This window comes from Lampris incognitus, chromosome 14, assembly GCF_029633865.1.
Source record: "Lampris incognitus isolate fLamInc1 chromosome 14, fLamInc1.hap2, whole genome shotgun sequence".
Classification (NCBI taxonomy): domain Eukaryota; kingdom Metazoa; phylum Chordata; class Actinopteri; order Lampriformes; family Lampridae; genus Lampris; species Lampris incognitus.
The window spans coordinates 38,870,994-38,890,113 of record NC_079224.1 but is presented as its reverse complement, the minus strand read 5'-3'; the positions used below and the strand labels follow the sequence as shown (position 1 = coordinate 38,890,113).

Genomic DNA, 19,120 nt, shown 5'->3' with positions numbered 1-19,120 from the left:
TTTAATGTGGCTTTTGTCACATGAGTCCGCTGACTTACATTTGTATATTTATTTTATTTGGAGTACTTAACGCATAAGCTTTCTCACAAAACAATGCGTTTTTGTGTTCACTCTTGGTTTGGCTGTTGTTTCCCAGTGCCGGCGGCTCCTCTCTGTGCTTTTAATGAGGCCTTGTGACCACCATGAAGCAGTCATTTATATTATTTTGACAATATTACTGACTGCTGTTTTAAGCCAAATTGCCCCTCGGGAATATTAAAGCTGTACTCTGATCGCACTGAAGCGTTAGTCGACGTTTCGTTACAATGAATAGGAGCCACCATTTCTTGGAGAAGAAACAAGCGGGTATGTGCCAGTGGTTGCAGATCTTTATGTGAGTTGTCAGTAACACATCTTATGTGAAATTTACTGCATCTGCGATGGATGCGCAGCCCATCACGAATTGAAGTAGGGATTAAATGCAGCTAGTTTTGTGTATGATTCCGCCGTGACAGTGATACGAATTCACGACTCTCGTCATCCCCATGACAAATATAATTGCAGCGTTTCGATGAAAGGTCTTCATTCAAATAGGCCACTCGTTCTGACACAGCATAACTTCTGCATGAAAAACTCGTCCTATGACTGCTGTTTCCTCATTCGACCTCCTAATTTCAATGTAGCGAATTCGGGGGACAACGCGACCACAGGAACTGCCCCGGCCGGGAAGCGAACCCGTGCCGCCCGCACCGCAGGAGACATCGCTAACCGCTCGACTAAAGAGTCAAGCCCACCAACCAGCGGCCAGCGTGTCTTCTTATCCATCCACGTTACAATACACTGACTGGGATTAAGATTTTGCCCACCACAGCAATCCCAGTAAGGCTGGCTGTTAAAATGTCTTACCATTTTTTTATTAATCCTATAGAAAAAGCAACTAATGAAAAAGTTTCACAAATAACAACAAATCTCTTGCACTAAGCAAAGTTCGGCCATGTATGGCTCGCATTTTCAGCTGCGTCAGTATCTCATCTCTCTGACCCTAAAAACGGACCCACTCCTAGTGAGATTTTGATAAACGTTTGTTTTTGCCTGCCTCGAGTACTTTGTTTATACGGGCTGATTTATGCAAGACAGTACTGCAAGAGCCGATGAGTGTGTGGAGATAGGTCCATGTCCGATTTGGACATGTGGGAGTTGGGATGCGTCTATGCGTTTATAGATGTGCTTGCAAGGGGTTAAGTGTGTTTGAATGCATGTGTGGGAGGTGAGGAGAAAGCAAAGGTACATCTGTGTAGGAGGCCCAGAACCCGGCCAGACGACATTGTCTATCCGCTGTCTGCTCTGTCCTCTCGCCATTGGTCAGGCCCATGGTAGGGACAGAGGTGGGATTTTCTCCCCCACACACACTTCAGTCATCTGAAGGTTACAGGCTTGTAATTCTGAATACGAAGCAGGTCGTTTCTAAGTACAAGTGTTTAGCATCAGCTTCCCTGCTGAGCTAAGTTACACCTTTATCTCCATGTGGACCAGCGTGGCAATCCCGTCCCCTACCGGGTCTACAGATTGAAATAGAATTAAACAATTTGAATATGTGAATAAATACTCAATGATGTCTAACGCTAACAAAAAGATGACTGGCCTGATGTGTACAGCAGCAGTTTGTATTGCAATAGTCAGAGAGTTTAATGTAATTGACGTTTCCAAGAAAGAAGCCAATCGATGACCCCCTATCATGTCAGTTATCCGGTGAAAACACGAATTTTGTGAACATGAGCTTTTGGGCGTAAGTGAAGTGAATAGTGGTGCTGGCAGTGACTGCTTAGTATTGCCCTCTCATTGTCATCTTAAGCATTTAGGTGTTTTGGTTTTCTCCTGCAAAGCCAACGTTTAGCATGTTTCCCCATTCATTCCTGCAAGACAAAACCAAATCAGGCAGTCCTCGCCCATCATGAACATGTAGGAGAACAGGTCCTCTGTAACCAGTGGCGGATCTAGAGATTTTTTCCTGGGGTGGCAAAGGGACGGCAAGACTGTGTCCCGGAGGTGGCAGCTGCCACCCCTTGCCACCCCGTAGATCCGCGCCTGTGATGGGGAGGGGGATTCTAAATCGGCAACTTCTGTTTGAGATTAGTTTGGTGCAGGTCTCATTGACCTTCACCATGCATGTACATAAAATATACTTTAAAAACATATCTGATTTATAAATGGGGTGGCAACAGGGGTGGCAAGACTGTGTCCCGGAGGTGGCAGCTGCCACCCCTTGCCACCCCGTAGATCCGCGCCTGTCTGCAACCCTGGGAAAAGTTTTGAGGATGTCCAGGTGTGTTCAGTTTACTGCTACACATGCTTTCTCTTTTGAGGTTGGCTAAACATTAATGAGAGCAAACACGCAGGCTTCATCTCAGGCCATATGTGTGGAAAAGGTAGTCAGTCTCTGGTGACCTCAGGAAATGGCACAAGAATTCAACCACAGCTGCACTGGTTTCCTCAGTGGGGACGCTGGCAAGGTCCTCTGGTTCATGAGGACCTTGCTAGGACCAGTTTATCGAGGTATTTCATCTTGTTTTAAGCCTCATAATGCTTATTTCAAGATATTGCTAGTTAAGTTTTCCCAGCCCACTGCTCGTTTCAACAAAGTGCACTTGTCTCATGATTATAAGACTTGTTCCAAGACATTTACGCAAAAAAAACAAACAAACGGAGGCTCTCAAATCAAGTTTCTTGTAGGATTTCTTTTCCTGTTTGATGAAAATGTCTCATTACAAATGTTCATCATCAAACAAGTACTCTTTCTTGAAACATGCAAATGCAATAATGTTTGCTGTTAGAGTTCTTAAAATAAGCATTATCTGTCATGTCATGTCATGTCATGCCCTGTTATGTCATGTCATCTCATCTCATCTCATCTCATCTCATCTCATCATCAACCGCTTCTCCGGGGTCGGGTTGTCCCTCTCCCCAGCAACACCCAAGAATTATGAGAGCGTCTTTATGCATGCTCAGTAATCCAGGTAAGGAAGTCACAGAAAGCTGAATCAGTTCATCTGGATACAAGATTTATGGAGAGAAATGGTTCATCACATCTAGTGAGCTCTTCAGTCTTGGCACGGTAGCACCAATAAACGTCAGGCCAGGACTCCGCAGTCTACACCCACCTACAGGCCAGGGGCCACTCTTTCAAGGATGAGGATGCGCACACCCTTGATAGGGAGGAACGCTGATTTGAATGAGGAGTCAAAGAGGCCATCTATGTGAAGGGGGGGGGACTAAGAGTACATCCATCTCACAATGCTGTGATTGCAAACATTCCCCAATCCTCTGTGAATAGTACACATTGTCATTGTAACTCTAGTTAATGGTCCCAGCAGTTTGCATATGAAACCAATCGTTGTTCTCGGTTGTGATGCCGCTGTATTGTTTACAAGGGTGGGGTACCTGCACTCGGTTTAGACTGAAGAGGTCACTTTAGGGGAGTGATGAAACGTTTCTCTCAATAAACGTTGTGTCCAGATGAACTGATTCAACGCTCTGTGATGCATTATGAGACTTAAAATCACATCAAATACCTTGCCAACAAAGACCACTAAAGGTAGACAGTTGAAATGATTAATTCTTAAATTTACATCACAGTATGATGATGATGATGATGTACACACAGTGATATGGCTGTCACACGATATTTTCACAGATCTCTTATGCAAATTATTCAAGCGATGAGGCTAATTTGCATGACATTTGAATGCAAAGTTTGGTTTCGAAATTAATTCACCCCCCCTTTTCTCCCCAGTTGTATCTGGCCAATTACCCCACTCTTCCACGCTGCCCTGGTCGCTGCTCCACCTCCTCTGCCGATCCGAGGAGGGCTGCAGACTACCACATGCCTCCTCCAATACATGTGGAGTCACCAGCTGCTTCTTTTCACCTGACAGTGAGGAGTTTCGCCAGGGGGACGTGGCGTGTGGGAGGATCACGCTATCCCTCCCCCCTGAACAGGCGCCCCGACCGACCAAAGGAGGCGCTAGTGCAGCGACGAGGACACATACCCACATCCGGCTTCCCACCCGCAGACACGACCTGTAGGGACGCCTGACCATGCCAGAGGTGACACAGGGATTCGAACAGGCGATCCCCGTATCGGTAGGCAACAGAATAGACCGTCGCGCCACCCGAACGCCCCATTAATTCATCCCTAAAAGGGCTTATTCGCCATGAAAACAAGTATCTCTATTTTCCAAATGATGTCTCTGACTACTGAGTCTGTGCGTCTGCACAGTGTCATCAGTGTGGGCCAATGACATCACTGGGGGACACACGTCACATTGTCTTCCTTCGCTCACGTTTCAATGGAGCCAGCTTCTGCAGAACAACACCGGCTGGCATTTACACGTCCCCTCTCCCATTGAGAAGCGGATTATTGACACGATAGGAATTAGACGCGTCACATGCACAGTCTACTGCGAGCATTAACTTAAAGCCCCTGATTAGATGTGACTGGATGCGTTCATAAACAGGAGCAGCCATTTTGGTTACTGAAGGACTGTTTCGTAACCGCTCAAACTGACCACGCCATCGGCCTCCCGTGTTGGTACTCTGGTTTGTTCTGCTAACTGGAGGGTTGCCAGGGAATGAGCGGATTATGAAATGGTGAGAGATGGGAGTCAACTTTTCAGAGTCACAATCAGAAAACAAGACTTTTGGCAGCAGTCGTGAGCGTTGCGCCACTGATAAGGTTTTTCTTTTGCTGCGCCCTATTTCTTAATCGGGTTTTGCTTGGATGGTTTCAGGCTCGTCGTTGTTTGAACGAGGTCGTTATTTGATGACGTGTTCGGGGAAGGGCTCCTCCCTCGGCGTCCTCAGGAATCTCGTTCGCAGGCACAGCTCGAAGGTCCCATCGAGAGACACACAAAAAGAGCGTGGTTAAGAGGAATCAAACCAAATTCCAAATTTTATTGAATAACGTGAAACCCTCAGCTGTTCGCCCATCTTCAAGGGTATTACAAGGGCAAGGCAGATGTGCAAAATTTGACAGAGCATATGAGTGTTTCTCTCCATACAAGGCCAAAGGTTTGCGGTCAAACCACAAACATTAGCAAAGACAGATACACCGGTCCAGGAACCATCCTTATACCGCCAAGAGACAATCCAGGCCAAGTTAAACGTACCCCGATCCAGTTATTAAAATGGGAAATATAAACAACACGAGTGCCCTGCTGCACAAATCCTGAACTGTGATTTGTGTATCCAGCACTGAGAAAGCCATTTAAGCAGGCAACGTCACCTGATGGATGTTTATTGTAGTGGGATTCACATACATTTTCCTGAAAATCTCCCAAGCCAGTTAATATGACAGTGGTAAAACTTGGAGAGGACTGTGAATCACAGAAAGAGGACAAGAATATGTTTTTTCCTCCCCTCCGGTGTGTTTCTGGTCAGTGATTAGCAAAGGGAACCATGCCTTTCTCTGTTAGACATCCACATAAGACTCAGACTCGGGCTGCTTGACCACAAACATAAGCAAATGGTTGTTGATAAGTTTTTTTTTAATTTCCTGATTTTTACTTCTTTCACCATTGATATTTTAGTTTTGCTTAAGAAAGATGAGTATGAGAAACACGCGTCATGACAATGTGATCTTTTTTTGGAATTTTCCACCCTTTTCTCTCCAATCTTATCCCGCCATTTACCCCACTCTTCTGCCTCCTCCAATGCCTCCTCTGATACATGTGGAGTCTCCAGCTACTTCTTTTCACCTGACAGTGAGGAGTTTCACCAGGGGGACATAGCACGCAGGAGGCTCACACTATTCCCCCCCACTTCCCTCTCACCCTCGAACAGGTGCCCCAACCGACCAGAGGAGGCGCTAGTGCAGTGACCTGGGGCCTCATGTATCAATTGTTACTATGGGCAAATTTGTGCGTACACACCAGTGGGATTTTTTAGCCCTGAAGTTTGTCTCAGAGACCAGTGTAGAACCTGGGTAACCCCTGAATTTAGACATGGATGGGCTAACACTGATGTCTTGGCAGGCCTGGGTGACTTCTCGTTGCAAGAGGTAGACAATAGATATTAGGAGGAAGGAATTACAAATAACCATCATGCTTTGCTGCTAACTGTCAGACAGTCTTGAGGGCTAAAAAATTCCATGGTTGTGTACGCACAAATTTGCCTATGGTAACGACTGATATGAGGCCCCAGGACACATACCAATTGTGTCCGCAGGGACACTCGACCAAGCTGGAGGCAACATGGGGATTCGAACCGATGATCCCCGTGCTGGCAGGCAACAGAATAGACTGACATGCCACCCGGACGCCCCCCGACAATTTGATTTTTTTTTTAAAATATAAATTTATTTCTAGTTTTTCCCCTTTTCCCACCTGATTAACCCAATGGCATATGGCCAGAACTCTTGTCGATAACTCCCCTGGCTCACGTTTCCACAGGAAGGAGATAGTCGTAACACCAGCTTCCTTCAAACTCGTGTTGGCTGCTCTTGCTTTTTACCTTCAGGCCGTGAAGGAGACATAGGGAGAATGCTTTCGGTTGCTTGGCTGCAAGCGCGGATGGGCCAGAGGGGTCGCTGGAGAACGACAAGTTCCCGAACACTACACCGATCTACAGCCACTATCCATCGGGTAAGGGTGGCCTAATGAAGGCCTTAGCCCGCGGACGCTCTGGCCGTGAGCGGGTACGGCGAGTCTGGGATACGAACCTCCCAGGCACACGACCAGCGGGTTGCAAGAACGGCGGTTTATTCCGCTCGGCCATCAGAGCGGCCCTACAATTTGAATTTTAAGACATATGCTTAAGTCATTTGAATCCACAGTTTACCAGCATTTTTTAGAAAGATTTAAGAAGCACAAAGTTGTAAGATCCGAGTACAAAATCTGAATTTGAACCCCAACTTTGAGATATGCTACATATTTCCTGCATTGACAGACAATGTGAATAGACTGAACACAATGTATATTACAATGATATGAAAACATTAAGGAGCTCCAGTGACTCCTTAAGTTATCAAGGCTCAGCTTCTTTCAGTTCATTAGGGTCACATCTCACTAAGTCTGTTTGGGAAAACACTCAAATGGTGCTTTGTCTCCCAGAAGCCTTTGCTGCCCATCATTAAACTAGAACACCACAAGGTCAGAGGTCATCTCCGGTCTACATGATGGCTCCTCGGTGATAGTGCGGCTTCGGGTCATCTGGAGACCCGCCTTCACCGACTGGCGAACAGTCATCGTTATGGACATTTGTTGATTCTCTGTCGTCCAGAGGTCCAAGAGCGACCGCGCTGGCGTTGGTATGGGTGAGGGGTTTGCTTGGGCTGTGTGCTGCAGCGTGTCCGTCTGTGCAAACGCCTCTGGTGCATCAAACACTGGAGTTCCTCCATCTTACAGCGCAAGGCAATGTTCTCCTCTGTGGATGCCTGCTGGCTATGGCTGTCCAAATCTAAGGGAGCAATAAAAAAAAAAAAAGAAAAAAAAAGTTCAGACATTAACAGTTCCATCCATCCATTATCCAAGCTGCTTAACCGAATTCGGGTCACAGGATGCTGGAGCCTATCCCAGCAGTCACTGGGCAGCAGGCGGGGAGACACCCTGGACAGGCCGCCAGTCCATCACAGGGCTGACATTAACAGTTCATTGAATATTATTGCTCTTTTGCACTCTCATTAATAACCGAATATAGGCAATATATTCCAGGGATTTATGGTTTTGGGTAGAGGAGTTAGATGTAATATCAGGGTATGTTTGAAAAAGTGAACGCCTTGCTGCCTGAATACACACTGTATCAAAATCTTATGAGCGTCAGAGACGGGACCAAGTCATTGTTTTCCAAGTCCCAAGTCATAAACTGAGTTTCCAGTCCTAAACAAGTCAGCATGTACTCTTCATCAAATTAGGTGCCATTTCAAAATGTTGAAATCAGAGTAATGGTTAATATGCTTAACAACTCATGAATGCTTTTTAAAATTCGTATTTATAACCGTATTTATTCATCGTGGATCTGTAATTAAAGAAACGAAGAGTTTTATTTTTGGGCTTAGAGAAGGCCTCAAGTCGTTCATGTCAAAAGGTTCAAGTCCAAGTTAAAATCATGAGTCATGGGGAGCCTCCGTAGCCAAATGGTTACAGCGTATACCATGTGGCCCCACATGGTCGCAACCGTTGCTGGTTCGATTCCAGCTGGCAGTCTTTGTTGCATGTCATATCTCTCTCTCTCTCTCTATCTCCCATTTCCTGTCTGCCTTTCCCTGTCTAATAAAGGTAAGAAAAATATCATTAGTGTTAAAGTTGAGTTCAAGTCTTTTTCAGTTTTGTCCAGTAAAGTCCAACGTCACCGAATTTGTCTGACTCGAATCCATGTTCTGCTGACTCGCGTCCACAGGCCTGGTAGTAATTTTTGTTTTTGTTGGGTAACATGTATTAAAACCAATGACTTTGCATGATCTGCACTCTTCCTGAGCGTTTTATGTGACGTGCTGTTATCTCTGTGTTGTGTGACAGCGTGCATGTAAACTGTTGACGCGTCTCTACTTCACTCGCACCAAAACACATTCTGGCTCGTATTTTGCAATCGAGAGATTCTGGATCTGAAATAAAATGGGAAAAGAAGAATCCTGATATGATCCACAACCTTGCAGCAATCCATGATACCCAAGCCGTGAACGTCTTTCTATGGACATGGTAAAAAAAATTTTTTTTTTTAAAAAGTTCCTTACAAGTATGTGTATATCTTCACAACCTTACCAGCTGTGCGCAAGCTAACATGGCCACACTGCACAGCACCTGGACACCATCTGTCAATGTGGCTTAAGTCAGGGGAAGCGTGAGACATAAATTCTTCTGAATTATTACGGAGAATGAAAGCGTGTCATTCATTTAATACATACGTGATAAGATTGTTTTTATGGAGTACTGTGACAAGCTATTTCGATCGACTTTACGCTTTTGAAAAACGTAGCGAATGAGGAATGGTACAAAAAAAAATTCTTCTTCGTGTGGCAGCTGTAGATGTCACCAATGTGCACAGAGAGACCAACTCGTTCACCGACTTAATTTCTACTTTGTACAATACAAGAATGAAGTCCCGCACAATGTTGTGTCGGGTTTGGTGTTGTCAGGATAGCATGAAGTCAGGTTCACCTGTTGCTTTACTGAGGTCCTGAACCTTCCTTCTCTGGGTACTTGGTGGTTGCGGGCTCGCTTTGTCCGAGTGATCTGGGCTGACTGGGAGGCCTGCTGTTGGAACGTGGCGCTGGGGAAGGGTGTGTGTCATCGCCTGATGTTGACATGTGGCACTGAGAAGATCATTGAGGATCTGCAGGATAATGGCAATGCCACGGCGGGGGTGGTTGACGCCACTGAGAGGTGCCAGAGTACCTGAGGTAACGGGGGGGGGGGGTGTAAGAGGAAGTAAGGAGTGAACATGAAATGGGGTTAGAGAAGAGGCGAGGTATGAGGAAGATGGACGAGGAAGTGAGGGGAGTGGATTAAAAACAGCGCAGTAAGGATAAGGACAGAATACACAAAACTGATCAGAGTCTCTTCTTTTTCACTGCCGTGTTGTTGCCTTCAAGCCCAGTTTCCCAAAACGAGGAAGATTTACCTGAGAAGGTGCCTGAGAAGTGTCCCGGAGCGTGGTTCACCAAACTCTCTATGACTGCTCCTGGCTCCTGGCACAGCACATCAGGTGACAAAGCAAGACTATTAATCTATGAAGAACAAGATATTTTCCTTTTTCACTGCAAGGTAAAATACACCCTATCAAAACTCGAATGGTATCCAAAGATATTTTGAACTCTAAACAGGCTCATGGCAATATTTTTTTTTTGGGGGGGAGGGTTCCCTCTTTTTAATCCCCAATTGTATTTTTGGCCAACTACCCCGCTCTTCCGAGCCATTCCGGTCGTTGCTCCAACCCCTCTGCCGATCCGGGGAGGGCTGCAGACTACCACATGCTTCCTCCGATACATGTGGGGTCAGTCGCCAGCCGCTTCTTTTCACCTGACAGTGAAGAGTTTCACCAGGGGGATGTAGTGTGTGGAAGGATCACGCTATTACCCCAAGTTCCCCCTCCCCCCTGAACAGGCGCCCCGACCGACCAGAGGCAGCGCTAGTGTAGCGACCAGAACACATAACCACATCTGGCTTCCCACCCGCAAACATGGCCAATTGTGTCTGTAGGGATGCCCAACCAAGCCAGAGGTAACATGGGGATTCAAACCGGCGAGCCCCGTGTTGGTAGGTAACGGAATAGACCGCCACGCCACCCGGATGCCCTCGGCAATGTTTCATCTGTGTCATATTTCCATGGTGTTTGCCATCATGCATATAAGCTATGATACCATTTCACTCACTGGCTCCATTTTGGAGGTTTTGGGCAGGGCAGCATCGCTAGACAACTTTACAACCAGAGACAGAACATGAGCCTTAAACCTCTCCTTTCAACAACAACAAAAATCTAGTGCCTAAATTAGACCGTGTGGATGATTTCCCATTATCTATGACTTCTCAATCGGGCCGGTCAGATAGTTGGTCGATAGTTGCTGCTACCTATGGTAAGTGTAAGCTGGTCATTCCTGCAAGTCGAACCAGGAAATAGCTCAGCAATGCAATAAACTATTGATAATATTGGACAATTCAGGAAATAACTTGAACATGCACTTTCATTTTCAGCTTCCAAATACATGGGTTAATATATAACTGGGTTGAATTGGACTAGCTGAAACATGTCTGACGCTCATGTTGTAAAGTGGTGGTCCCATATCCAAAATCTATACAATGATATCATAACCTATATGCATGATGGCAAAAAACAAACAAACAAATAAACAAACAAGGAATTACCCTTTTATATCACTGGGAAAAACAAGGTACTATCAAATTACTTTGTAAAATGGATTGTTCTGCTAACCTCTGGGAAGGTTGAAGCTACAGCTGGGCTCTGGTGTCCAGGATTGGAGCAGGTGGGACTAAGACAGCTGCAGGGGGAGGCAGGGAGACTCGGAGAGTTGGAAGGTGGAGGGTGAGAAGGCAGAGAGGGAGATGTGAGGACGGAGTGAAATGGATAGGAGTGAGAAGAGGTTGAACTCTGTGGATGGCAGACTGTAGGGGTTGCATTGGACAAGTCGGACGAGGTGGCGGTGGCTGTCGAGAGGTGAAAAGTCGTGGGCCTTTGGCTGCTTAGTTGGGAAGAGGCTGGAGAATGAGGGACCGCAGGAAAGATTTGAGAGGGGGATGGAGTAGGGTATGCTGGGGTGTTGGTGGAGGAACGGGTCAACACAGATCCAGGGTGGTTCAAACGGATCGAATTCATCAGCCCAGCTTGCACCTTGTTATCGCTCCATGTCCTTGGATGCTTGTGCTGCTGCTGCAGTCCGGCTACATTCTGGACAGCCAGCTGGAGTTGGACATACATCACATGTGCACCATTTCCCAGGGAAAGGGTCAAAGGTAAACGCCCAGACAGGAAGTCGCTGATCTGCATTACAGGGTAGCAAAAGAAAGAACCGTTTCATAGTTTGCTGAATTAAGTCAATGACAGCCCTCAGGCTCCCTCTTCAGTAGAAGTGGATGTGTGTAACTGCATCCATGTGAGAGGGTGCATTTGTGTTATACGTGTTTTTGGATTTGTTGGAATATAAATAACACAAACAGTTCATTCGCAGGATATGAACTGATTTGCTCATGTATGCACACACGTGTGCATCACAAAACCATCAAAACGAGAAGTGGTGCACATTTTTGGGTTTTTTCCCCCCCCTCAAAACCCTTTCACAATGGACCACTCGTGTTAAAATAGCATTTTCAGCTAACCACAGAACAACGAAATGTTGCATTATACCTCAAGTCCCAACCAAACCAAAGCACTTTTAAGGCCACAGTTACTTACAACACATGAATTATTACCTGAGCTTCTGTTAAACTCTCCAGAGATTGTATCATGGATGTTTCGGTCTTAGATGTTTGGCACTATGGACATAAAAGATGTAACAAAATACGAGTTACTAACAAGCAGCGGTCTCTGTAAACTGGGAACAAAATGTTGAAATTTTGAAATGTTGAAAGTTTTAAGCACATTATGATTTCACAATTGAAAGAGGTGTCTGACATCTTGCACTCTATCGTCATCAGCCAGTAAAATCTATTATGCCATTATGCAATCCAACTTACTTCGAAACCGGCTTCGACAGCAGGGACCAGTTTAAGTTTACTCTCATCCGCTACACCCAAGTCCAAGAGTTTCCCTGCTTTCAGCTGCCTGCATCAACAAACCATATGGTGTATACATGTCAAAGAGGGACAGTTTCTGTCATCCCATTAACAGGCGGCATACAAAATAGGTAATGAATTAACAAGACGTTTTACTTCATATCATAAATACATTTAGGGAGGTCATAGGGTTGTTGTCAGGCAACTGAAGGGGAGGGGGTGCCAAAAAGTACACCTTTTTATCCTGAGCACAACACATTTTATGCAACTTGGCTATTAACTATGGCTACAAATACACCACATTATAGTACACTAAAACTGTTAGCGGACTAGTAGACTAGTAGCAGTGGAAGGATCACCAAACGAAGAATATTTCAGTCTCAGAAATGTGAAATTGGAGTGACTGAGAGCTTATTTTGATTTTGTTTCTAAGGTAACTGCTGCTTGGTTTCATTGAATAAACTTTTGTTGAATATAAAACATTTTTTTGGGGGGGGGGGTCGTTTGAGGTAGGTCAAACGACCCCCCCCCCAGCTACACCCCTGCATACAAGAACTTATGGACCCATAGGCATAGCCCGGCGGAGATAACCTGTTAAAGTGTCCAGTACTAACTAGTATGGCAGGCCAAGCTGTTAATTTGGGCAATATTTTGCTCACCTCTCCTTGTACAGGAGCACAATGCGGTCTCTGGGCAGGCTGAGTGAACGGGAGAGGCGGGTCACCAGCTCCTCCACCGTCTCCTCCGGCGGGACAGACAGGTCAAACTGGCTGCCCGTGGTGGAGGTGACGGACAGGCGGATGGGAGACATCGCCGCACCGACCGGAGACTTGGGACGGACGGGGCTGCGTTGACGCTGCTGGTCCACACGCCGAACCGGGCCGGAGGGCGGAGACATGGCGGGAGGTCCAATTTACGATCAGAATAGGAAAAAAAAAATCAGTTGTCAGGGTCATTTAATGCGCAACGCGGCAAAATCCCCCCTATTCACAGCACAAACCCCAGGTCAGATTTTCTGCTAGGCGACTTTCCCGCTAGTCTTTCCTCAGTGGACTCGCGTGTAAAATGGGGAGGAGAATAAAAACGTGGCTGACAGGGAGGAAACACATTTAAGTCCGACAACATAAAGATGCGTGACTATATGGGCCGGGCTGGCTCCCGCAGAACAGAAGCCACGCTTTAAATATTCTAACTCCGTGGTATCCGTTTTATTTGGGTGAACCCGCCCACCTCATCGAAGTAGCCAATCAGTAAGGAGTATGATGCGTAGCCTGCCGGTATCGTCCAATCAGAAGCAGTGTTTCTCACGGGGGGGGAAGCCCAGTTTCTGCCTCAGTCACTTGTTCATTGAGGCTGTCTGATGTGTGCAGCTGCTCAGCGTGCGTTATATTTTCACGTTTACTAATTCCATATGTATATTTATATAAATACTGCACTGTGCAGTATTTATATAAACGAGTGTACCGTGCTGTGGCACACGACACGTGTATGATTGTGTGTGTGCGTGCGTGCACGCTAGGCTATGTCAAAGTGCAATATATTTAAGTCCCATACTGTGCAACTTGAACACAATAGTGTTTGTTTATTTACAGCATTCCCTAATCACTACCAACCTTTATCCATCCACCCATCCATCCATTATCCAAACCGCTTAGCCCACTCAGGCTGGCGGGATGCTGGAGCCTTTATCATCACTGTTAAACCATCCTCGCCCTCCACCGTTTTACCGTTGCTGTTGGGTGGCGTCAAATATTGATCTGTATGAGTCAAACCGAGACAAATACCTCGTTTGTGGAGACATACTTGGCCAATAAATCTACCCTGCTTCTGACTAGGCCTCCATCATGAAAGAAAGTCAAAATGCGCAACTGTCTCGATTATTCAGTATTGTAGCTCGCTCGAGGCTCATTTGAGGCAACATTTCTGTTTAACTTCGACCCCCCCCCCTGCAGATTTGTATTTGGATGTTAGGAGGCCAACTTGTGTTTTGACGCGCAGGTTGTGGCAGCACATTTTCTCAAATAGTACAGTAAAGAATCCACCTGTCTACGTTGAGTCTGCACCACTGGAGAAGGGGAAGGGAAGAAAGAGGAGCCTTCTCTGCCTTTTCTGGTCTGCTTCATTTTCCATATACTACCACAGCGCCTGACATCCACAATTGTTCAGCATTCATGTCCTCCCTCTGGTCTTCAGCAGCACTGCATCCAGGACGTACCGGGACCAGCCTAAACCGAGTGACGTAGAGACCAAGGCAGAGAAATGCAACCGTCTCCTGTGATAACTAAAAATAGCCTCACACACCAAACCCCCACTTTATATCAACCACGTCACTACATTCCTATCCCACCAACCTCACTTTCCCCGCTCATCCACCTACTCTCCGTTCTCATTACACACACCCAAATATGCACGCGCACACACACACACACACACACACACACACGTGCACCAGCACCTTTGCAGCAGGTGAGAAGAACAGTGAACCCAAATGGCCGCTTCATAATCTCGTGGTATTCTCTCTTTGTTGGCAGCCATGTCAATAAGCTAATTGTGTTTTTTTCTCTTCCTCCTTCCACCTTTGTCTGTAATTGTGTCTTTAAGGGCTTCCTCTTAATGCCTTCTTTCTTTCTTTCTTTGCTGTGATTACAGGGGGGGCCGACACACTCGTCTTAAATACAGCTATGCTCTCGGCCGACAGCCTTACGATGAGACAGGAATAGGAAGAGACCCGTAGGAATAATCAATGTGGGTGAGATTACAAGGCATGGTACAGTGCCGGGGGTGGACCTTACTAAAGTTTTAAATAGCCTCTTTCCTTTGGTCTCCTAGCTTCGGCCTGCATTGATATACTCTCCCATAGGCCTCTGATGGACGCATTGCTGGGGCGAAACCCCCCCCCCTTTTCTGGCCCAGTGGTCAGCACTGTTGCCTCAACAGCAAGAAGGTCCTGGGTTCAAACCCCAGGCCGACCCAGGCCCTTTCTGTGTGGAGGTTGCATGTTCTCCCCGTGTCTCCCACCATCAAACAGACATGCACGTTAGGGTTAACACTCCTGCCTGTGCCCCTGAGCAAGGCAATGGAATGAAGAACTGGAGTTGGTCTCTGGGCGCTGCAGCTGCCCACTGCTCCTATACGATCGGAGGGGTTAAATACAGAGAATGAATGTCATCGTAACCTGCACAATGACAAAATAAAGCGGCTTTCTTGAAACTTTCAAATGAATCAATATAGAGGCAAAGAGGAAGACGCCACTCGATTTCAGCACGGACTTGAACACGTAGCCTCCGAGCGAGTCACAAGCTGCTGTTCCTATTAAACTGGGAGTCCTTGGTATTGCTGACTACCACGCCGGCTAAACAGGATTAACAGTCCTGCAGAATGACGCACAATGACACTCAGCTATCTGCCAAAAAAAAAACTAAACCAAAAAGGCATTGTGCCTATCCAAGCTGCGAGTGGGGGCTCAGTGTGTGTCCGTGTGTGCTGTAGGTCTTTAATGGAGGATTGTGCAAGCTGCAACAAAACGCTCGATCATTTTCAGTGTTGGCGGCGGGAGACACGTGCAACGCAGACACAGCTGCAGAAGCACACAGGACTGCACACACACAGGCTGGGATCTGGTGACTGGACTCACCGCTCTCTTCCAGAGGGTTACGCACAAGTCAAAGAAGAAATAAGCCCAGTTGACGTCAGTGCATTGTTGGTTCGAATGCAACGTGTTAAAGAACGAATCGGTGACCTGGCCAGTAAGAAGGAACTAGTAAGTTTGGAGTTTCAAAGTTTCCCTGCTGGAAAACTGAGAGGCCGCTTGCTTGTAAGGGGTCATTTTCGTTCACAGTACATCAAATGCATTGCTTTGGTGCAGTCTGATTACTCGCTGCAGCTGGATGCCCCCTGCGCCACATGCCAGCGCTCACAGGCGTGAGTTCAGCTTCCTTGAAACCTTCTGACATCATTAAAAAAGCGAATGGAACACGTTGCACCGGCGTGACCCCTGAAGTCCTGCAGCAAAGCAGGAACCAGCACCGTGACGCAACCACGCACCTGTAGACGCTACCAGCCTCCGTACCCGCGTGTGTGTCTGGTAGTGTTGAATAGGACGCACGAGGCCTTGAAGCTGACCACAAATGCACAGCCCCAACACACTGAGTGCATGCCCGCTGGGGCTGTTGCCACTTCTGTCACTCAAGAAAGACAAGATGTGTGTGTGTTTGTGTGTGTGTGTGTGTGTGTGTGTGTGTGTGTGTGTGTGTGTGTGTGTGTGTGTGTGTGTGTGTGTGAGACTGTAGCAGTCTGTGATTGCAGTTGTCTATCTACACCCTGTGTTCGTTTGTCTCTGCAGCTGTGTGTGTGTGTGTGTGTGTGTGTGTGTGTGTGTGTGTGTGTGTGTGTGTGTGTGTGTGTGTGTGTGTGTGTGTGTGTGTGTGTGTGTGACTGGCAGTCTGTGTCTGCAGCTGTCTGTACTCTGTGTTTAGGTTTGCCTTCGACTTTTGTCTTTTGTCTCTGCAGCTGTGTGTGTGTGTGTGTGTGTGTGTGTGTGTGTGTGTGTGTGTGTGTGTGTGTGTGTGTGTGTGTGTGTGTGTGTGTGTGTGTGTGTGTGTGTGTGTGTGATGTCACTGTACATGACATCATGATGTTGACTGATGTTGATGATGCTCAACTGGAAAAACTACAAATTCACAAACACATCGCCCGCATAAAGCGCACTTACACACCGTACTATCGGCCATTTAATTCTTAAATAATGTAGAGACGATAAAAATCCATTCAGTTATGGGCCGAAAGGGTTCCAGAAAAAACAAAACAACAACAACAACAACAACAGGGTATGCAGGGTGTAATCAAAACCAAATAGTCTGACAATACACCTGAGGAAAAGGAAAAAAAATTTATAGTATTATGGGAAGATTCTCAGATACCCCAAAGTTATTACTATAAATCATACAGCAGCAGCACTATAAGTAATACAGCACATGCTTATCTACATGCTTATCCTCCTGGCTGCACTGGTGCCATCGGCAGCCTGCTGACAAGGTCCTTTCTACCCCCTGCCGGTGTTTGAACGATCCTTTCCTGGCAATTATCCTCCGCAATTTATTGCAAAACTTCGAGGCATGGCTGATGTATACAGACTCTGACGTTTCAATGGATCCTGGGTCAAAGCGGACATTTCCTCAGCTGGTTTTGTGTTTCTTCGCTACGGAAGGACCCTTCCTTTTGTATATTTCAGTATCCAGTTCGTAATCCTTCTGGTTCGTGTAGTACTTGAGTCGTCCACTAGAGGGTAGCCACGCTTCACCAGTGTTACGTTGGCGGACAACGTTCATTGACGATGAAACGCTGCACAGTAATACTCAGGAACAGTGACGTGCAGTCAGGGGAGGCAGGGGAGGCAGTGCCTCACCCAGGCTCATAAGAAAAAACATTTATTTATTTATTTTAACTTCACTTTGTTAAGATTGTTTTGAAAAATTATGTAAAACTTGTTGTTTTATCAATGAAAGGCATGCCCTATTCAGGATGGCTTGGTCCCAAAGCTAGCGTTGGTGAATGCAGGCTGCTGAGGCAGAGTGTGCTTGTGCTTCTCTCTGGTACACATAAATATAGTTCATTGCCTACCCAGTCATGCACCCCACTGCACCGTACTGCTCAGAAACTATTATAAAACACTGCAAGGTTTACAATATCAGATATTATTTGCACTTTGGCATTTTTTTAACTAATTAGGGCAACGTTCTGGCAGCACAGAACAATTTTTGTTGTTGTTTATTTTGTTATTTTTCCATGCTGTGTCAACCAGAAACAGAAACAAGTAAAACATGAATTTACAATCCATCATTAGGCAGATGTGACTATTTAATCTGACATATAAAGCCTGATTAAAAAAAAAAAGTGTCACCGCTGCTTCCAGTTCCAGTGATGCCAACTCCGGTCCGGCTTCCAGCTCCAGCAATACCAGTCCCATTCCCAGCACCTAGACCAGTCCAGTTTTGCCTGTTACCCATATTCCACCAGTCACCCCCCTGCAGTATGTCTATCAGCCCTTTCCCCACTATCAGAGCCAGATTGTTCTAGACCGCTCACCCAGGCCGGTCCAGCCCATGTTATCTGCCAACCTGTCTGTTTCTGCATTGCCTGGTGAGACCCGTTGGCTGTGTTTCTTACTCTGTTTCCTGTCTGCGCCTTTTGTACCGTAGCCTGAGTATTGTTCAGCCGTGTATGACCCCCCCCCCCGCTTGTCCACTGACCTACAAGTTTGCTTGCCTCCAGAATAAAAGTGTCGTTAATGGAGAACCAGCCTGAGTGTCTACGTTTGTTGTCCTCCATCTGAGAGAGAGGCTGTGGCATATTCAGTCCAGCTGCATGACGCGGTTTAGTGTCAGGTCAGTTCTCCTATAGGATGTTGGGACGACTTGATGTCCTGCTCATGACCTCAGGACCCCCCCCCCACACACACACACACGTCGTCTGTTGTGAATGTTTCGCTCCGAGTTGTGTGCGTTCAGTGTGTCCGTTCATGGAGTGTGTTCGGCCACGGTTTAATTGGGGCAGTTTTTAATTTCAATATTCAATTTAAACCTGAACCTCTTGACATATTGGGTTCAGTTGGACCGTAATCCCTCTGTTATGTTTCAGCGGAAAGTCATAACGAAGAAAGACCTGCTTCCTCCGTCCCAAAGCCTCTGTTATTGCTTCTGCGAGCAGGAGTGCGGAGGTTTGCCGGGGGATGTGTGTCTTGGCTAAGAACGTCTAGACTGCCCAGGATCTCCGAGGACGGCAACATTTTTGTATATCAAGGAGTGTTCACGGTTTAACATCCGGTGGCACCTTCGGTTGCATGTCTTCAAACGGAAAATACACCTCACTCGTTCAGTTAGATGAAAACTTTTCAAGGCCCAGTCCTTCGCCAGTGGACCCACTAC

At 46.5% G+C, this 19,120-nt stretch overlaps 1 protein-coding gene across 1 annotated transcript; it reads right to left on the bottom strand.

The window, feature by feature from the left end:
- Positions 1-5,899: 5,899 nt before the first annotated feature.
- Positions 5,900-18,208, bottom strand: LOC130124182 (midnolin-A-like). The gene is made up of 8 exons (XM_056293633.1): positions 18,097-18,208; positions 12,857-13,053; positions 12,159-12,246; positions 11,895-11,957; positions 10,900-11,466; positions 9,592-9,697; positions 9,129-9,365; positions 5,900-7,431 (listed from the first exon to the last, which is right to left on the bottom strand). The coding sequence occupies exons 1-8, from the start codon at positions 18,160-18,162 to the stop codon at positions 7,223-7,225; spliced, it is 1,533 nt and encodes a 510-aa protein (XP_056149608.1). The 5' UTR covers positions 18,163-18,208; the 3' UTR covers positions 5,900-7,222.
- Between the last annotated feature and the right edge of the window lie 912 nt (positions 18,209-19,120).